This window comes from Apium graveolens, chromosome 3 (assembly GCF_009905375.1).
Source record: "Apium graveolens cultivar Ventura chromosome 3, ASM990537v1, whole genome shotgun sequence".
Classification (NCBI taxonomy): Eukaryota; Viridiplantae; Streptophyta; class Magnoliopsida; order Apiales; family Apiaceae; genus Apium; species Apium graveolens.
The window spans coordinates 102683767-102703695 of NC_133649.1; the positions used below are offsets into that span (position 1 = coordinate 102683767).

General features: G+C 36.3%; 1 protein-coding gene and 1 long non-coding RNA gene across 2 annotated transcripts; both read right to left on the bottom strand.

Annotated features, from left to right (window-relative positions):
* Positions 1–1304: 1304 nt before the first annotated feature.
* Positions 1305–1748, bottom strand: LOC141711288 (uncharacterized). Its single transcript, XR_012571292.1, has 3 exons — positions 1689–1748; positions 1461–1571; positions 1305–1373 (listed from the first exon to the last, which is right to left on the bottom strand). It is a non-coding gene; the product is annotated as an uncharacterized LOC141711288 (long non-coding RNA).
* A 6471-nt stretch (positions 1749–8219) lies between these two features.
* Positions 8220–10052, bottom strand: LOC141710838 (protein NODULATION SIGNALING PATHWAY 2). Its single transcript, XM_074513355.1, has one exon. The coding sequence runs from the start codon at positions 9927–9929 to the stop codon at positions 8412–8414; it is 1518 nt and encodes a 505-aa protein (XP_074369456.1). The 5' UTR covers positions 9930–10052; the 3' UTR covers positions 8220–8411.
* Between the last annotated feature and the right edge of the window lie 9877 nt (positions 10053–19929).

Sequence of the window (19929 nt, forward strand, 5' to 3'; positions counted from 1 at the left end):
CATCCGATAGCGAAAAGTCTGTACATCAACTTTAGGGTTCCACACAGCTGATGGCAAAGAGATCCCGTTGAGCATAGCGTCCATGTACTTGGAGACATATACACCACAATCATTGCCACCATCTTGCTTGGGTCGAGCATCAAGACCATGAACCCGGGTATATTTCAATGGAAATGGAGATGGATGCAAATAATTGAGCATATATGGGATCAACTTTTCCTGCAAATAACGGGAAATGAACCTAACAAGTCATTATTTCATATTAATCTATTTAAAACTACTGGTAGGGAATTAAAGAATGATATTTCACGGGAAATGAACCTAACAAGTCATTATTTCATATTAATCTATTTAAAACTACTGGTAGGGAATTAAAGAATGATATTCCACGGGAAATGAACCTAACAAGTCATTATTTCATTATTAATATATTTAAAACTACCGGTAGGGAATTAAAGAATGATATTTCACGGGAAATGAACCTAACAAGTCATTATTTCATTATTAATCTATTTAAAACTACTGGTAGGGAATTAAAGAATGATATTTCACGGGAAATGAACCTAACAAGTCATTATTTCATATTAATCTATTTAAAACTAGTGGTAGGGAATTAAAGAATGATATAGTTACCATAATGTAATACTGCCAGGGGTGAGCGATGTTCCCTGTTGTGTCTTTGTCGTCCCTAAGAGGATCAATGTTTAGCAATCTCATTTTGTTGAGATTAACAACAAACAAGAACCAATGAGAGCTATCACACGTGGGGAAAAATGCAAAGTCACAAAACTGAAGAGGCAAGCTACCCCCCTTGTTAGCATAATCTCTAAAGAACCTCTCCATTGACTTCTTGGCATCACCTTTTAGGGTACTCGGAGAAGCCTACAATTACAAGTCAAAAAATAGGTTAACATTTATACAGCATAATTGATATCCGTTTATAGAAAAGCAGGTTGGAGCATTGGTATTTATTTAATAGAGTACCTTCAAGTTAGGACAATGCTCAAGTGCCATCGCCATGAAAAAGCTAGGAGCAATGAAATACCGCCTGGGCTTGAAACTTTCAGTTCTGGGAATTTTTTCCCATTTTTCCCAGAGTTTATCCTCTCTAAGTCTCAAGAGCTCACCATAGGCATTGAGAACATCATCCTCCACCCAATACTCTAGTCGCAAAGTTGTTACTTGGCTATGTGTAAGAAGATAAGTAACGCCCCGCTCACTGTGATCACGCCAAATGTAATCAACCTCTAAACTCCAAAATGCCGATACAACCACCTCACTTTCCGATTTTTTAGTGGCCTTGTCATATCACCACGCCGCTCAGGACCACCTCGTTTCGCCACATCCTCCGCCAAATCTTCAATTGAGTCCATCTACAAAATAAACAAAAACATAATTAGTACATTTGGAACTAGTTAATCTAAGGCCATTTACTTTAAAAAAGAGTTAAGAGTTATTACATCAAACATGTCCCGTAGCTCACTAGGAACAGAAGACTCGCCCATGCCCAAATGTACATATGGAGTGACAAGGGAGGAAGAGGCCTCTAAAGATTCTGGAGTAATAGGCATCTGCAATCCATAAATTAAGTACACATTTAACACTTAGTTTAATCCATATATAACTAGTTGTAGGGAATTAATCCATTTTAATCCCATTTAGTTGACATAGTAGGGAACAAATAATACCTTTAGTGGAATAGGTTGAAATGTCATAGATCTGTGGAATGGTGTTGGAGTAGTATAATCAACCTGCAATTGGAAGCCGATACATAAACATATTCAACACACGAAGCTAAAATATTTTAGGAGCATAGAATGACAATATTTATTAAAGATTTGTACCTGAGGGGGAATGGATACAGCTGTGGGAGCAGGGGTGGCTGGAACATTAGCAGGACACTGAACCTCAACCTGCAATTAGAAGCCGATACATAAACATATTCAACACACGAAGCTAAAATATTTTAGGTGCATAGAATGACAATATTTGTTAAATATTTGTACCTGAGGGGGAATGGATACAGGTGTCGGAGCAGTGGTGGGTGGAACATCAGTAGGAGACTGAACCTCAACCTGCAATTAGAAGCCGATACATAAACATATTCAACACACGAAGCTAAAAATGTGTAAGTGCATAGGAGGACAATATTTGTCAAAGATTTGTACCTGAGAGGCAATGGATACAGGTGTAGGAGCAGTGGCGGGTGGAACATCACTAGTAGACTGAACCTCAACCTGCAATTACAAGCCAATACATAAACATTATTCAACACAGGAAGCTGTAAATATGTAAGTGCACAGGAGGACAATAATTATAAAATATTTGTACCTGAGGGGGAATAGATACATGTGTAGGAGCATGGGTGGATGGAACATCACCAGTAGACTAAACCTCCTGCAATTACAGCCGACACAGACATATTAATTGAAGTTCTACGATGCATGAAATGAAAGCTTTCGTTAGAAATTTATACCTCACGTGGACGTTTAGGGGGGACAAGTACTGCGGTATCCTCCTCAGGACCACCAGTCCCATCCTGCCATTAATGTAAATTAAAGACACACATGTCATTTACATATTCAATAGATGAAATAAAAAAGATCACAAGTTCGTGAATGATAGTTATTAGTACCTCACAAGGACGCTTCTGAGAGATAGGGGCGCTGTCTGTTGCGAGGTACTAGGAGCTGTATCATGAATGTCTACCTCACGTGCATCTCCAGCAGGAGGCTGACGCTCAATAAGATGCTGCTGAATATCTTTCGGTCTGATGAAAGTGGGCCTACTGTATCCAAGACCCTTCCACTCAGTCATTACCTGATCATAATGTGCGAGAAAATCGGGAATGACATCATAGAACCAGCTAGGAGGGCCGCGCATGTGGATCATGTATGTCATCTTCATAGCACTCTCTAACTACAAATAAATAAACAAGTAGTTGTAGGGAATTAATGATAATTCACGGGATATTAATTAACCTAAATAAGTCCTTATTTTAATTTTTAATCCATTTTACAAGTAGTTGTAGGGAATTAATGATAATTCACGGGAAATTAACCTAAATAAGTCCTTATTTTCATTTTTAATCCATTTTACAAGTAGTTGTAGGGAATTAAAGATAATTCACGGGAAATTAACCTAAATAAGTCCTTATTTTCATTAAAGGGAATTAACGATAATTCACGAGAAATTAACCTAAAAAAGTCCTTATTTTCATTAAAGGGAATTAACGATAATTCACGGTAAATTAACCTAAATAAGTCCTTATTTTCATTTTTAATCCATTTTACAAGTAGTTATAGGGAATTAACGATAATTCACGGGAAATTAACCTAAATAAGTCCTTATTTTCATTTTTAATCCATTTTACAAGTAGTTATAGGGAATTAATGATAATTAACGGGAAATTAACCTAAATAAGTCCTTATTTTCATTAAAGGGAATTAACGATAATTCACAGGAAATTAACCTAAATAAGTCCTTATTTTCATTTTTAATCCATTTTACAAGTAGTTATAGGGAATTAGCGATAATTCACAGGAAATTAACCTAAATAAGTCCTTATTTTCATTTTTAATCCATTTTACAAGTAGTTATAGGGAATTAATGATAATTCACGGGAAATTAACCTAAATAAGTCCTTATTTTCATTTTTAATCCATTTTACAAGTAGTTGTAGGGAATTAACGATAATTCACGGGAAAATAACCTAAATAGTTGTAGGAAAACAGGTAAAGACTGTAATTGGAAACAAGTAAAGAATACCATACCGCATCACCCATCATCTGCTGAGGGTACCAGTCATGGGGCTGTATGATATCGCCCTCAGGGGGTACACAACGAGCGATCCTCATCTTACTTACCCGTCTATACCAATGCATATACTCGGCGAGAGATACAAACCCGCCCTCAACAATCTCCAGCCCGCCCGTAGCCACATAACTCTCCCACTCGGCAACATACTGCTGATGCATAGCAAGACGGTGAGGCCGCTGAAAAGAAGACTGTCTCTCCAACCTCAGAACAGCGTGGTAAAACGGATCATCCAGTATATGCTGGCACATCCCAAACTGTCTCGGTACCCTATCAGAATACTGGTACTCAATGATCTCAAATGCCACCAGCGGGATACGACCAAGAGCCATATGACGGCACACCGGGAAATGAGCAGCATCAACATCATCAGGATCAGCCTCTCTCTCATAAAGTCTGGCATACGGCTGCCATGTCACCCAGTGTAGCTGTAAACTGTCCAAATCACCCCGGTAGTTACGTGCATGGTGGTGGGGGTTTACTCTACTAACCTTCACTGGCTCGGCCCGCGCGCACCCCCTCGGCCACCGAATCTCCTGCTGAGGCGCAATCTCCGGCCTCCCGGGTGCCAATCTCTCGTAAGCCCACAACATCAATAGCAGACTACACCCGTTAAAGGTGCGAACAGACCTATCAGCCGACAAAGTCAGTGATCTGTACAAGTGTGCCAAAATAGCTGCACCCCATGCATAATCACGAATCTCCGACTCCTCCATCAGCAGCTGAATATACCGGGGATGCACCACGTCCCGCGAAGATGTAGGGAAAAGCACGCCTCCAATAATAAATAACATATAGGCCCGTGTATGCACTCTGCACTGCACCTCAATCTGAGCAGTATCCATATCTCTAGTATCAGCTCTCGCCCCGTACCGGTTCCTCAACTGGTTAAAATGCAGCCCATCCTTATAGAACTCCATGTGCTCCTGCTCTGACATAGACGGATCCTCCCAGTTCTTCATGAACCACGCCTTCGGGTGCTCAAGCTCGCCCTGGGTGAGAGGACGGCCAGTAACCGGTAATCCCAGAATCATATAAACATCCTCCAAAGTAATAGTCATCTCCCCACACGGCAGATGGAATGTGATAGTCTCTGGCCTCCACCTCTCAATCAAGGCCGTAATGAGTCTGATGTCCGAACCACCCGGGGGTTGCCAAACGCCCCAAAACCATATGCATCCAACAGAGCCTGTTGATCTGGAAGTATATGCCACTCACCCATCCTCGCTGTCAGCTGTCTAACATCTACGGTATTCCTGTCCCCGCCCTCCCAGATCAGACTGCTAATATGGCGGTCCTGCATAGTCAGCAAGGATCGATCAAGAGGTCCACACTCCATGTCCATAGTATCTACAATATTTTAAACCAAAAAGCACATCAGTACAACTCCAAACAAACAGTAATTAAGAAAAAGAAAACAAATTATTGAGAGTTGCACAAATCTGTAAAAGATTAAAATAATAAAACTCCTCCTGCACCACATTATTTGCACTAATGAAAATAAACATCATTGATCATACATAATGAAGTGAGCAGGGTACAAAAATTTAAGCCATCGGTTACTTTAAATATAGAATCACTATTCACTAGTATTCATGAAAAGTTGGCATAAGTACGATAAAAAATTTATAAGTTTTTATTTCCATATGCAGCATAAAAGTTTAGACTACAACCCGAAAAGAATATATAATACATCTAGTATGAAACGGGAGCACATATTTGTGTTTTTGCAGCAATTTCCAAATATGAAGATTGAAACTACACAGCTGAAGAAGCCTGACACATAGATATAAATTTTGCAATGGAAGTTCCCCAATAATATAAATAAGTATGTGGTTTTATGCAAAAGTTGTTTGTGGAATTTTATCGAACAGTTGGCAGGTATTCAACACATCTAAGAACAAGCAAGCATACATACAAATTATGAAACCTGAAATCAGAATACAAGCACACTTCCTACAACTCTAGCGGGATTTTAAGGAAAAAAAACTCTAGCGGACTATAAAAGAGGGGTTTTTACACAATATTTTTTACATTTTTTCGAAACTAAAAATAAAATAATTTTATTAACACTGCAATTTTATTATTTCACATTCATGATATCTGATTCATGATATGTTTGTATATATAAAGACATCAATTCTGATTCACAAACCTGTGATGCTGCTTCAAAGGGCCAAGAATAGAGAGAATCGCCAAGAATAGAGAGAATCGCCAAGAATCGCCTCAGAAACACCAAGAATCGCCTCAGAATTGCCAATAATCGCCTCAGTAGTGGTGTGTTTTTTAATTTAAGGTTAGTTTCTGTGTGTATCTATGTGTAAAGAAAAACGACTGCGGCAATGCTTCATTGCGGGGCGCAATGAAACATTGCGGTCCTAAATTTATTTTTATTTAATATTCGATATTAATATTTAACATTATTAATATTTTCAAATATTCAAATATTTTCATTTATTATTAAAAATATTGAATAATTAAAATATTTAAATATCAAAATATTTTTATTTATTATTTTAATATTTATTATTAAATATTTAAATATATTAATTCATTTTAATGTTTCAATACTTTTAAAATATTGAATATTAAATATAATATTTAATTTATTATAAAAATATTTTATAGTATTTTTTAATATACAATATTTAATCAGAAATATTAAGAATAATATTTTATTAAATTAATATTTATGTAGATAAAAAAGTATTAATAAATGAATTAATATAGATAAAGGGCAAAAAGGGAAATGGAGTCTGTGGATAATGCCGCAATGAAACATTGCGGAAGCCGCAATGAAACATAGCGGCAATAGCGGATCCCAGCCATTCGTTTTTTCTTTAACGGTCCTGATTTGTTGGCTGTAAGTGGTCCCTATCCAACTATGGCTGTGGATAGGGACCCAAAGTATATATATTGAGAATTTAATTAGTTAAATTTAGAGAGCTTTAAAATTTGATATTGTCAGTCAGATGAGTTCTCATGTGGTGGTGAACTTGCTTTGTACTATACAAAGAGTTCAATTCCCCTCAACACTTGCACTATTACGAGAAGGGCTTTCATGGCGCATCGTATTGCTCCTATTTATTTAAAACTTGGTTCGTCACACTTATACATACAGTGATACCTGAAATATACATGGTTCTAAAAATCGGCGATTTACCCGATAAATCGGCCGAAAAATTGCTAATCGGACAGTTGCCGATCTGGTAACCGAAAGTCGCCGGAAAAAACGTTTTCCGGTAAATTGGTCAAAATCGTTGAAAATCAGGTCAACTTTCGATGAAATCGGAGAAGATTATGAAGTGATTGAATGAGATTCTTGGTGAGTTGGATGAAAAGAAGAAAAAAATTGAGAAGAAGTTAATGTTTGTCAAGAAAAAAGAAGAAGAAGAAGTTCAGTAATGGAGGAGGAAGAAGGAAGAAGATGCTTGAATGAACTCATACTATTGTTTAATAAAAAAGGCATGTATATCAATGAAGTGTACACCTTGTGAGTTATGTGAAAAGGAGTACAACTAGTTTACTTTTGAGTAGTATAGTACATCATGTATTGTCCAACCGTACATGTAGCATTTTAAGGCTCAATTATACTTATTAATTTTATACCATCTAACCCTGTAATATATTTAACCTATATATAATTTTAAAAAATATTAAAATACATCCGATTTTATTCCGATTTATTATTCCGATAGATCTCCGATTTCCGCTAAATCGTAAATCGGTAGCTCCACCGATTTAGTCCGATTTCCGATTTTCATAACACTGGAAATATATCGTATAGGTTTATCTTTATAAAGTCGATGTGACATGATAGGTAGTGAAAAAATAATTAAGAATATTTGTATATGATTTTCATCAGTTGTTTGTCAACAGAATTTTATGACTTAATTTTACCTGAGATAGATCCTATTAACTATCGAACACCTAAAAAAACATGCAACCCTTTTTTCTCGTTCAGGTAATGGGGTTTAATAATGTACCGTATTTTGGTGATTAGCTCTTAAGCTGTTTAATGACAAGTTTTTGATGGAAATAAACTAAACTTACAAGTTTTCACCATCAACGTGTCGCTGTAAATGATGCCGAATTCATATTTACTTCCTCCGTCCTTCCCAATTGTTATCGTTTCTGGAAGAGTGTCCGGCACGCATTTTAAGATTAATAAAAAAAATATAGTTCTATAATTTTTTTTAAAAATTTTATTTTTTTGAATAAAAGTTTAAACATTCTATTTATATTCAGAAAAAGAAATTTTTTAAAAAAAGTTATAGAATTATATTTTTTATTTATCTTAAAATGCGTGTCGGACAATCCCCCAGAAACAATAACAATTGGGAGGGAGTGAGGGAGTATAGTATTGTACACTTCTAAAGCCTATTTATAGGTAGATAAAGATCAATTTAACGGCCTAAATATATATATATATGTACATAGTTTCTGAATCAACTGGAAAGGATTGTGGCTTACAAAATCAATCCAAACATCTAGCTTTACCACAACTCAAACAAACTACTAAAAGACTGAGCAAACTGGGACTAACACTATACTAATTAAGCAAATTATGTAAATACATAATTATTAAAATATATTTATGAATCCAGTTCAGGGGATGTCCAAATGGATGCTGAGAGAAGTCGTCGAGATTTCCACCCTAAAACAAGCTTGTTGCTTGCCAATTCCTCAACTCTATAGCCATCATTGAAGAGTCCTAACAATAACTTTGCTTGACAGTGATTTGCGAAGCTTATGTTAGCTCTTTGGAATCCCATTGAACACAAATAATTAACCAATGAACATCTTTCCGTTTCTCGATATATCCGATTTAATGATCCTGCTATACGGGGGCCTAAAAAGACCTTTTCAACCAATGCTCGAGCACGTCCTTGCATTGGGAATCCGGCCTCAAGTGAGTCGTACAAGGCCGAATAACGGTGTAATGATTCCATGAATCGACCTACGAATCCTCCTTCGTCCGCAGTAGGCCCGACTTCCTCCTCTTCCTCCACCAATGTTACCAATCTCGGGTTTAGTGTCTTGGCCCCGGATAAAAATGAAACGACAGAGTCGGGTGATCGATAACTAAAATGAGGCAAATGTAGCATACAATTGATTATAAGCGCCTCCCCTCTTACCAATTTTAAAGAAGACGGTTTAAAACTTTCGTCAGCATCCAATTTAGATTGATGAAACGAGAAAGGCTGTCCGATCGAAGCAGCAAAAGCAGCTAACCGTCTTCCAGTCTCTTGAACACTAGTAATAGACCGCTTGCCGCTACCACCTCTCGACAAGGCTGTGATTCGGAGGTGAGGGCTCGGGGGACCATCTTTCCTCGAAACCAAGGACTGCATGAACGAGGCCCATTGAATTCCTTCCATAATATCATAGTCCACTATATGAACTCTTTTATCATTGGACACGGCTTCTAAAATAGCTTGATTAGCTGTGAAGTGACCAAACTTCACATAAGGCGACATATCTTGTAACAGCTGAAATGCTGCTAATGTGTCTGTCGCCTGATGTTCATCTCGATTATGATAGGGTCCGTTTAATAAGACACTGTTATTCTTATTCCCGGCTCCTTCTAGCAAGCCCTGCAGGGCCTGGGTAAAATAAGCCGCCAGTCTTTCCATATTAGTCCCTTGTGTAGGAGAGACTAATTCCTTGAGCCGAATCAATATCACCCGAGCCAAGTCACGGCTCTTGTTCACTCCTGTCATCGCCTCTGCAGCTGCCATCAAAAGGTGGACTAGCCTTAACCCTTTAGTATCCTCGGAGTTGTTTAGAAGTTGTTCATGATCATGGTTGATCATCACTAGTTCTGGTGAAGAATTTTCTTCAAGTTGAGGTGAGGGGTACTGGTGGAGCTCTGGTGATGAGTGGAGATGGCTTAAGGAGGCACTATCATCATCCATGATGGACTCGAAGAGCCCATGGAGGTCCTGGTCATGACCATTTGAAAGTGCCTCCCATTCCATCAAAGGCGACCAATCATTCCAATTGCATAATTCGTCTTCACTAGCGCTCGTCGTGGTGGCGGTGGTAGTCGTCGTGGTGTTGCTGTAGTCGGGAAAGTAAAACTCTAAATCGTCTTCTATAAGCATTGCCATGGAGGTAGATTATTTAGCGACGATATAATAATAATAATTATTATTATTATTACTTAGCAAATACTAATAATTTTGATATCAATGAACAACAAAAGAAACAGCTGAAAGAAGAGACAATATTGAAGGTAGATTGTAGTTAAGTTCAAGGCAACAAATATAGACTAAGCATATCAAGTTGTAAATCCTGAAGTCTAGCTAATTTGATGTGTTGTATATATAGACGATGCTACTTGTACCAATCAAGGTTTTGAAGCTTAAGAGAGTGACATGATGTCCTAAGCTCGCCATTTGACCAAATTGCCCCTGACATTGAATATTGTTAATTACATATATTTTAATAACTATGTTAATTAACTTGTTTAATGAACATTGAACCACCTTAACAACCACTAGTGGTATTAGATTTTGAGAAAAAATAATAGTCAATTATATTGGCAAATAATGTAATGCATCCAATTATGTGACAACAGTTTACATAAGCTACAGGGAGGTTGAGGGGTCTGATGTAGCAACAGCCAAGCTTCTTTTTTGGATTTTGCTACCTGGAAAATAATTATAGAGTGATTAAATATAGTTTTTTAGTAAATTACTTTGATTAAGTGGCTTAATTATTATTCGATAAGATACTTAGTTGCTTGACACGAGTTCATCTGGTCTTAGCTAGGTCTTGACATTAAAAGACAATTATTTACTAATACAGTTGGTGTGCCTAATTCTTGGGGTTGCCTAATGTTTAGGAATGTGCTGTTTCTCCTGACTTGTGCTCGTAGATTCAAGTTTCGGAGAATAATAGTACAAGATGTGCTAAATTTGGTGACTAAAAAAGGTTTAGAATGATAAGTTTTAATTGATTTATTTGATGTAAATGTAGAGTCCTTTTATGTTTTTATCCCGGTATACCAAAAATATTACTCAAACTTTAATCAAACAATAATAATATAGCACATGATGAATTTGATTTGACGTCCATACACATCATATTATGGTTAAAAAAGTTACGAGGCACGCATTTAAAAAAAATAGGGTTTCTCACTTATTATTGCCACTCAATTACAATGGGACACATAGAACTTTGAAAATCTTTCGGAAACAATTTGGACCCCTAACATCTTTCAGTGAAAAAGCAGCACATTCAATTGTGCATATAGGTTAGGCTAATGAAATGAGAGTTGTATATTTCATGCAACTAAGTTGGAGGAGTAAGTAGGAAACTAGAAATAAGTAGACAGCAGTGATCTATAATTGCCAGTAATCTAAACTTGTTTAGCTATTTGTTCGTATAGCACCTGATATTAACTCAGTGGACAAACACAAAAAGACATAAATTTCACGATTTGGAGAATTTGTCAGGGCGAGACTTGTTGTTCAGTTATTTTTAACTGAAATTACTGCAGAAACGGCAGATTTTATATGGTATATACATGTGTGTGTAAATGGAAGGGGGAGTTGAGATTTGATTCTGTAAATGACACAAGCATCGAAAACATCAAAGTGAAAGGTCAGTGGTGAAAAGGGCAGTTTTAGTATCAAAAGGGAATGACAACATATATATACACAAACACTCCATGTAAATTTTGACTGGTCCTTCTAACACAGTCAGTTGCGAAATATAAGTGCAAGCCGGCCGGACGGATTATTTGGCAATACTAATTTATTTTTACTCGAGTCCTTTTAACGATTACAACATGAATCAAGGGTATTAGTTGTTTGAGACCTATTAGTTTTGTTGAGACATCAGGATACTTCAAAGGCCTTCAATATCTGCGATAAAACTTAACTTACCCTCTGGATTATCTATTTGATTTGCGCTAACAATCATCCCAACTAAATAATTAATTATTTAAACTAAATCCCTGTGAGGGTTTTCTACCACAATCACCCATACAAAGATTCAACTGCATATGATGTTGAAAGGATATAGTTAGTAACTAGTACTCTGGCGTATCATTTCAGTTTGATCTCTAATACCCAAATCTTCCTCCACCACCTGGTTTACACAATTATATCTTCAGTTACGAAAACGAAAAGAAAGCAGAGGAGAAAAGCAAAACAAATAATGTAACCCTTTGTTTTATTGCCCTCGACTTTATAGTTTATTTAGAGCAACTCCGACGTCTCTCTTACCTATAATGTGTATATGTGGACAATTTTAGGGGTTTTATTCCAAAATTTCATCTCTAACCATTATCCCTTTAGAACATCTCTACCGGTAAAAATTGAAATGATTAGTTATATTGGTTGACTATCATTATTTTTAAAAATTTTAGCTAAGAGTCTTGATAGGTAGTCCAATGATATTATCTACAATTTTGATTATGTAAAATATACCCAGGGGATTTTTGGTTGACCAAATATAGCGAGCAAAAAATGGTTATCTATATTTTTTGTTAAGAGCATAGAAGGTAGGAGTATTAAATTTTTTACATATTTTCTAAAAGTGTCACATACACGATGCCAACTAGATTATTTAGTTAAAGGTTTGCTTCTATTGGAGATGCTCTTAGAGCATCTTTAATAGTTGGCAACCCTTTGCCACGTGATAAAAATATTATTTTTAATGTTCTCTCTCACACATCAAATTTGGCACTCTTTTTTCACAAAACACTCCAATAATTGGCACCCGTAAATGTCAACTTCACAAACTTAACAAAATAAATGTAAAATATAAATACATTATAGATATAATTATTGAGTCTTTATTAGGATAACAAAGGGGATCATAATGGAAGTTGTTGTGACGATCCAAACCTGGGGTTAGAGTTTGGTGTCACTAAATAGAATACAAAACTTAAATCAAAGGAGTATCATACTGATAATGCCAAAAGTCAAGTAACAAATCCCAACACTAAAATCTATGCATGTTCAAGTATGAAATACGTTACACCATTTAATACAATTCAACACAAGTTATGGGATCATCTCTACTTTGAGACTACGTCATCACTTGGAAAGTTTAACTTAAAGTACAACATCCTGAGGCTACCTAAAAGCTACCAAGTCTGGACATGGAATCTGAAATGGATCATGATGTACTCTTGTTAGAAAATGGAGAGTTTGAGGCATATTTTATATATGTTCTTAATATGATTTCCGAAAGCTAACACTTGGAGGTTGTTCCTTGACATGAACACTTAAACTTTCATATTTGGATCTAAGACATTTTCTTAGTGGAATCCATGAATATATTGAGACAAAATTGCTTGTTTAAAATGGGTTATGGGGATTTTGTCCCACAATGATATTGTAAAAGAAAGATATTGAGTTTATATAGTATCTTGTGTTAATAATGTTGTTTCAACTACTAGCATAAGTGGAATGATTGTGTGGACTAGTGCTAGTGGGAACTCTTATATTTTTTCTTTTCTATTATAAGTTTAATTATTTATATTGATTATTTAATTATTAATATTAAATATATTGAGTATGGATTATTTTAATCATACTCTGAATATATTTTGTAATATTAATATTAACTAATCAGGATATAATATAAATAATAAGGAAAACCCATTTTGTTCACTTTTTCTGTTTTGTTACTTGAGATACCATATCGAGTAAAATAGAAGAAGAGTAACTTGAGATGCCTATATATTGCAAGGTATACTTGAGATAAATAACACAAGTCTCGATAGATGCCTACCTCGCAAACATATATGAGTTGCATAGGTTTTTATAGGAAAACTGAGGTGCGAGTCGTCGTTGATCATTGCTGGTTCTGTGGCCAGATTGATCTGTTGTTATTTTATCCTGAAAGCGATATTGCTGCATTCCATCACAGCTTAAGTGGGGGCAATAATCTCTTCAAGAATAGTCAAGTCCTTTTGAAGAATTTGGCGACTCAGATGTTGTGTTCTTCTTCTTATCAGAATTTGAAAAGTGATAAATGATAAGTTTTCTTTACTTACTTTGTCAATTACAGTCTTTATAATTTGTTATTGCCTTCGTGTTTTATTTTCATTAGTTGGTTATTTGGTTATTTGCCTTGTTCTTGTTATTATATATATAACTGCGCATTGTTGCTGTGTAGTTAGAGTTATACCCAACAATCTTGAAGAGATTATTGTTATATTGTATTATTAGCAAGATGGTTAACGAAACTGAAGTTCCTAAAACTGTTGGAACTAGTTCTGGTTCTGGTGGTACTGTTTCCATTGATTGGACTACGTACTGTTTTCCCCAGCCAATTGATTTATCGGGTATGCCTGATAAATTTGGTGGTGGAGTTTCTTTTTCTCGTTGGCAGAAAAAGATGAAGATCAGGTTAACGGTTAGGGGTTTATGGCCAATGGTATAGTATGATCCTCATGTGTTGGATCAGGAAAAGGCTGAATCTGTTAAGGCTTATGCTTTATGGGCTGAGAAGGATGGGGTGGCTAGAGAAGCCATTTTGGCAGCCTGGGAGAACACCTTGTTCGATGTTTATTCATCAGATGTCTATACTGCTAAAGTCTTATGAGATAAGTTGGACCAAACCCATAATACTGATTCTCAAGGTCTTGAGAAGTATTATGTGGTTAGGTTTCTTGATTTCATGTTGGTGGATGGGAAATCCATGACTAAACAGGTTCATGAGTTTGAGATGTTGGTTCATGCTTTGGGTGAGTCCGATATGGTCTTGCCTGAGAAGTTTCGCGTGATGTCAGTGATTGAAAAGCTCCCTAAGACTTGGGAAGAGTTTGCTCTCTCCCTGAAAAGACAGAAAGGAGAGATCACATGGACTAACTTGATGTTGGACATCTCTGTGCAGGAGCAACACAAGTCCAAACAGAGACATGTGTTTCCTTTGGAACATGGAAGCTTAAAGCTGAATGTAGTGACTGTAGGATAGAAAATAAAGGTAGTCACTAAGAAGGCTAACACTAAACCTAACAAGAACAAGGCTAAGAAACCAAAGGCGAACAAACCATGTTGGTCTTGTGGACAGGTTGGTCATTGGAGCAAGGACTGTCCAAGTAAGAAAGCTGGAGTGGTAGCTCAAGCAAATATTGTGCTTGGACTTGGAACCACAAGTAGGCCAGTAGCTAACATGGTCATTGGTGAGGTTGTTGCCTCTGGAACCGATGACGGGTATGTTACTTACAACCCTATACTACTTTCCACTTATATGTCACATGAGTGGTTGATTGATACTGGAGCTAATGTACATTTTTATATTGATATTAGCTTATTTGTATCTTATCAACAGAATCATGGCGTGACAATGATGATGGAGAATGCTAGTGTTGCACAAGTGCTTGGAATAGGAAACGTGGACCTGAAGTTTGCTTCTGAGCGGATTCTATCTCTCACTAGAGTGCATCATGTTCCCTCTATTCGAAGAAATATTATAAGTGGAAGTTGTTTAGTTAAGAATGGCTTTGAACTTTCTTTGAGATATAATAAAGTAGTTATTATTCATACTGGAATAATCTTTGGCAAGGGTTATTTGTTTGATGGTTTATTTTTAATAAATGGTGAACCCGTTTTGGGTGGTTTTATTAATGATAGTGTTGCATCTTCTGTTAATTGTATAGAATCATCTGATTTGTGGCACTCACGACTTGGTCATTTAAATTTTGGTGCTTTCAAGAATATGATGAATTTATAGTTGATTCCAAAGTACGTCACTGATAAGAAATCTTAGTGTCAAGTGTGTGTAACTGCTAAACAAACAAGGAAACCTTTTCATAATATTGTTAGGGATTCAGACTTGTTAGATTTAGTGCACTCGGATATATGTGAATTTGGTGGTGTGTTGATTAAGGATCACTGTAGATATTTCATTACCTTTATAGATGATTGTAGTAGATATTGTTATGTTTATTTGCTTAAACATAAGTATGAAGCACTAGATAAATTCATTATGTATAAAAATGAAGCTGAATCACAAACTGGCAAAGTACTTAAACGTTTGAGATCTGATAGAGGTGGTGAGTATATGAGTACCTTGTTTAATGAATTTTGCACAAGTAATGGAATAGTTCATGAGGTTACTCTACCATACACACTTGAGTCTAATGGAGTGGCAGAGCGAAAGAACAAAACTTTTAAAGACATGCTTAATATTATGCTAATTAATTCTGGGTTGCCTAAGTACATGTGGGGAGAGGCTCTGAATACGGCTTGCCATATTCTGAATAGAGTCCCTCTGAAACATATGGATAAGACACCATATGAATTATGGAAAAAGCGTAGGACAAGTTTGAGTTATCTTCGTGTGTGGGGGTGCCTTGCTAAGGTGCATGTCCTTGAACACAAGAGAAAGAAACTAGGTCCGAAAACTGTTGATTGTATCTTTCTGGGCTATCTTGAAACCACAACTGCTATGAGATTTTTAGTATTAAAATATGACATAGATGGTATTGTTGCGAATACGATAGTTGAGTTTCGTGATGCAACTTTCTTTGAGGAAGTATTCCCTATAAAGACTGGTATACCTTTGGGTAGTTCTGAGGATAATCTCACTCACACATCGAGTTATATTCCTGATCATGTGGAAAAGATGACAAATGTGGGGGTGGATCCTGGTAGTAGCTCTACTCCTAACGAATTAGAGGAACCTAGAAGGAGTAATTGTGCAAAGGTAGTCAAGGACTTTGGAAGTGACTTTATCACTTACAATGTCGAGGATGAGCCTTTAACTTTCCATCAAGCCATAGATTCTTCGCAGTCAAGGCATTAGAAAGGTGATGTAAAGAGTGAAATTGACTCAATTGTTGCAAATGGAATATGGGAGTTAGTTGATCTCCCTCCTGGGTGTTCTACTATTGGATGTAAATGGATCTTTAAGAGGAAGCTAAACCCTGATGGCTCAATAGATAAGTACAAGGCTAGGCTAGTTACTAAGAGCTTTAGGCAAAGGGAAGGCATGGATTATTTTGATACATATTCTCCAGTTGCCTGAATGACAACAATCAGAATGTTTATTGCATTGGCTTCTGTACATAGTCTTATCATCCATCAAATGGATGTAAAGACAGCTTTTCTTCATGGTGACCTAGAAGAAGAGATTTATATGGATCATCCTGAGGGATTTGTTGCTTCTGGTAATAAGAGGAAAGTATGTAGACTAGTCAAGTCCATTTATGGCCTTAAACAAGCACCTATAGACTGGCATAAAAAGTTTGATGAAACTATTTTAGACTTCGAGTTTTTAGTTAATGAAAGTGACAAGTGTGTCTACTATAAGATTAGAGGTAATGATTGTGTGATCGTGTGCTTGTATGTAGATGATATCTTGTTGTTTGGAACCAATTTTGAGATTATTAACGAGACAAAGAGTTTCTTGAAGAGGGACTTTGATATGGAGGATATGGGTGAGGGTAGTGTGATTCTTGGGATCAAGTTGACTCGGTCAACTGATGGAATAACTTTGTCACGGTCTCATTATATAGACAAATCTATACTTGAGAAGTACGGTTATTTAAATTATAGAATCGCTGGTACATTATATGATTCAAAATTTGCCTTAGTCAAGAATAATTCAGGAGTTCCTGTGTCTCAGTTAAGGTATTCTCAGATTATTTGGAGTTTGCAGTATCTTGCTAATGTGACTAGGCCATATATTTCTTATTATGTGTCTAAGTTAGCTAGATATACAAGTTGTCCAAACAAGACTCATTGGGAGGCACTGGATAGAGCTCTTAGATATCTGAAGGGAACTATTTCCCTTGGTTTGCATTACCAGAGATTTTCGGGGGTACTCGAGGGGTACAGTGATGCAAGTTGGATAGCTAAGAAATTTGGTTCCAATGGAGTGACTGGATATGTGTTACCCTTGCGGTTGGAGCAGTGTCTTGTAAGTCTTCTAGACAGACTTTGATTACTCGGTCTATAGTTGAGGCTTAGTTATTTGCACTTGATGCCACGGGGACGGAGGTTGAATGGTTACATGGACTCATGTCAATGTTACATGTAGTAAGCAAGCCGCTTCCTGCCATTTATGTTCATTGTGATAGTCATACAACTATCGACAAGATCAGAAGTGTAAATTATAATGCTAAAACAAAGAGACACATCCAAGTTAGACTGAAGTCCATAAGGGGTTTTGTGTCTGATAAGACTATTGCTATAAAGTTCATAGGAACTCAGGATAATGTAGCTAATTTGCTGACTAAGGGGCTTGAGCATGCTGTAGTCCTTAAGTCGAGGTTGGGGATGGGACTAATAACCCATCATAATTCATCAACAACGGAACCCAATACACCTGAGAGGAGATCCCTTGAAGTGTATTCAATGTGGTAATAACAAGTTGTAAGGATGAATTGGTAGTACTTCTACTATATACATTTACATACTTATATATATGAGTCTATCCCCTGTAAACCTTAAGAGGTAGTTGAACTGCTAGTTAGCAAGAGTTATTTGAACTCTGAATAGGGTCAAGTCGTTTGACGAGATGATAACAGTACATATCTGGAGATGCCCAGCTAAGCGAATATAATTGTGTGGTCGTAATTAGAGGAAAGGGTTATTCCTTGAAACATTCGACGAACAGGATTGAGGCATGACCATTAACGTCTCAAAACCGTAGATTGGCACCATAGCTTTTGACTTGTCATCGTCTATGGAGTGTGGATACACCCAACATATAAAGATTAAAGGTGAAATATTCCATCTGTATCTGGTAGCCATCGAAGTAGAGGACTTAGGAGGATTCAAATCCAGAAGGGTACCGACTCTGAACAACATATCATGAATAAAATCTGGCATGCAATTTAATTATGGATTTGTAGGGGATTGTTTGAAAATGGAAAGTTTTAGGCATATTTTATATATGTTCTTGATATGATTTCCGAAAGCTAACACTTGGAGGTTGTTCCTTGACATAAGGACTTAAACTTTCATATTTGGATCTAAGGCATTTTCTTAGTGAAATATATGAATATATTGAGACAAAGTTGCTTGTTTGAAATGGGCAATGGGGATTTTATCCCACAATAATATTGTAAAAGAAAGATATTGAGTTTATATAGCATCTTGTGTCAGTGTTGTTTACAACTACTAGCATACGTGGAATGCTTGTGTTGTCTAGTGCTAGTGGGAACTCTTATATTTTTTCTTTTCTATTATAAGTTTCTTTACTTTCTTTGTTAATTACAGTCTTTATAGTTTGTTATTGCCTTCGTGTTTTGTTTCGTTAGTTGGTTATTTGGTTATTTGTCTTGTTCTTGTTATTATATATAACTGCCCATTATTGCTGTGTAGTTAGAATTATACCCAACAACTCTTACAGCAGGTTTGACCAACACGGGCCATCTGAAAAGGTTAGTGGCGAAACAAAATAAAGACGAGTCAAAGATAAACTCAACAAGTGCAATATAAATTTGTAAAAACAGGTGAATCAAAGTATAATGCATTTTCAAAACTTTTAAAGCAAGTAAAGTTGATACCTTAAAGTTGATTTAAAAGCAGCATAGCAAGAGTCTATCAAAAACATCAAAACTCATTCTGAAAATAAGTATAACAAACGATATCTTCATTTTTAAACAAAATGTAGTTTTATAACTTTAAATAAATTGCTTGAATCTTTTCACTCATTGGATTTATGACGCATGTATGCATAAGATGACCAGTCTTTCACAACCCATGACAATACCTAACCACTGCCCCTTCGGACATTATCCTAAATATCATCCAAACTATGTGGACCCACTACTCAATTCTGGATATACAACCAGACTTGTTTACACCTGGAACTGGCGTCTACAGCTCTCTTACGGACTTCCATTTTTACCAATAAGATATTCAAGTATGCAAAGTCAATTTAATCCATCAGAAGCATACTTATAACAAATAAGCCTTATATTCAGAGGAGCTAAACTAGTTCGCATAGAGAAAACTGTGCATTGTGAAAGTAATATCATACTTGTTTTATAAATATTTTATTAAGCAAATCCTAGTACATAGGTATACTAGTCTCAAGGAAATGGATTTAAATAAATGTATTTGCAAACAAGTATGAGTTAAGAAAAGTAACACTTGTCTAGACAGAGCAAAAAGAGATAAGTACTAAGTGTTA

Bases quoted from the DNA above. Each gene is read 5' to 3' on its own strand.
- LOC141710838 (XM_074513355.1), bottom strand. From the start codon at position 9,929: ATGGCAATGCTTATAGAAGACGATTTAGAGTTTTACTTTCCCGACTAC.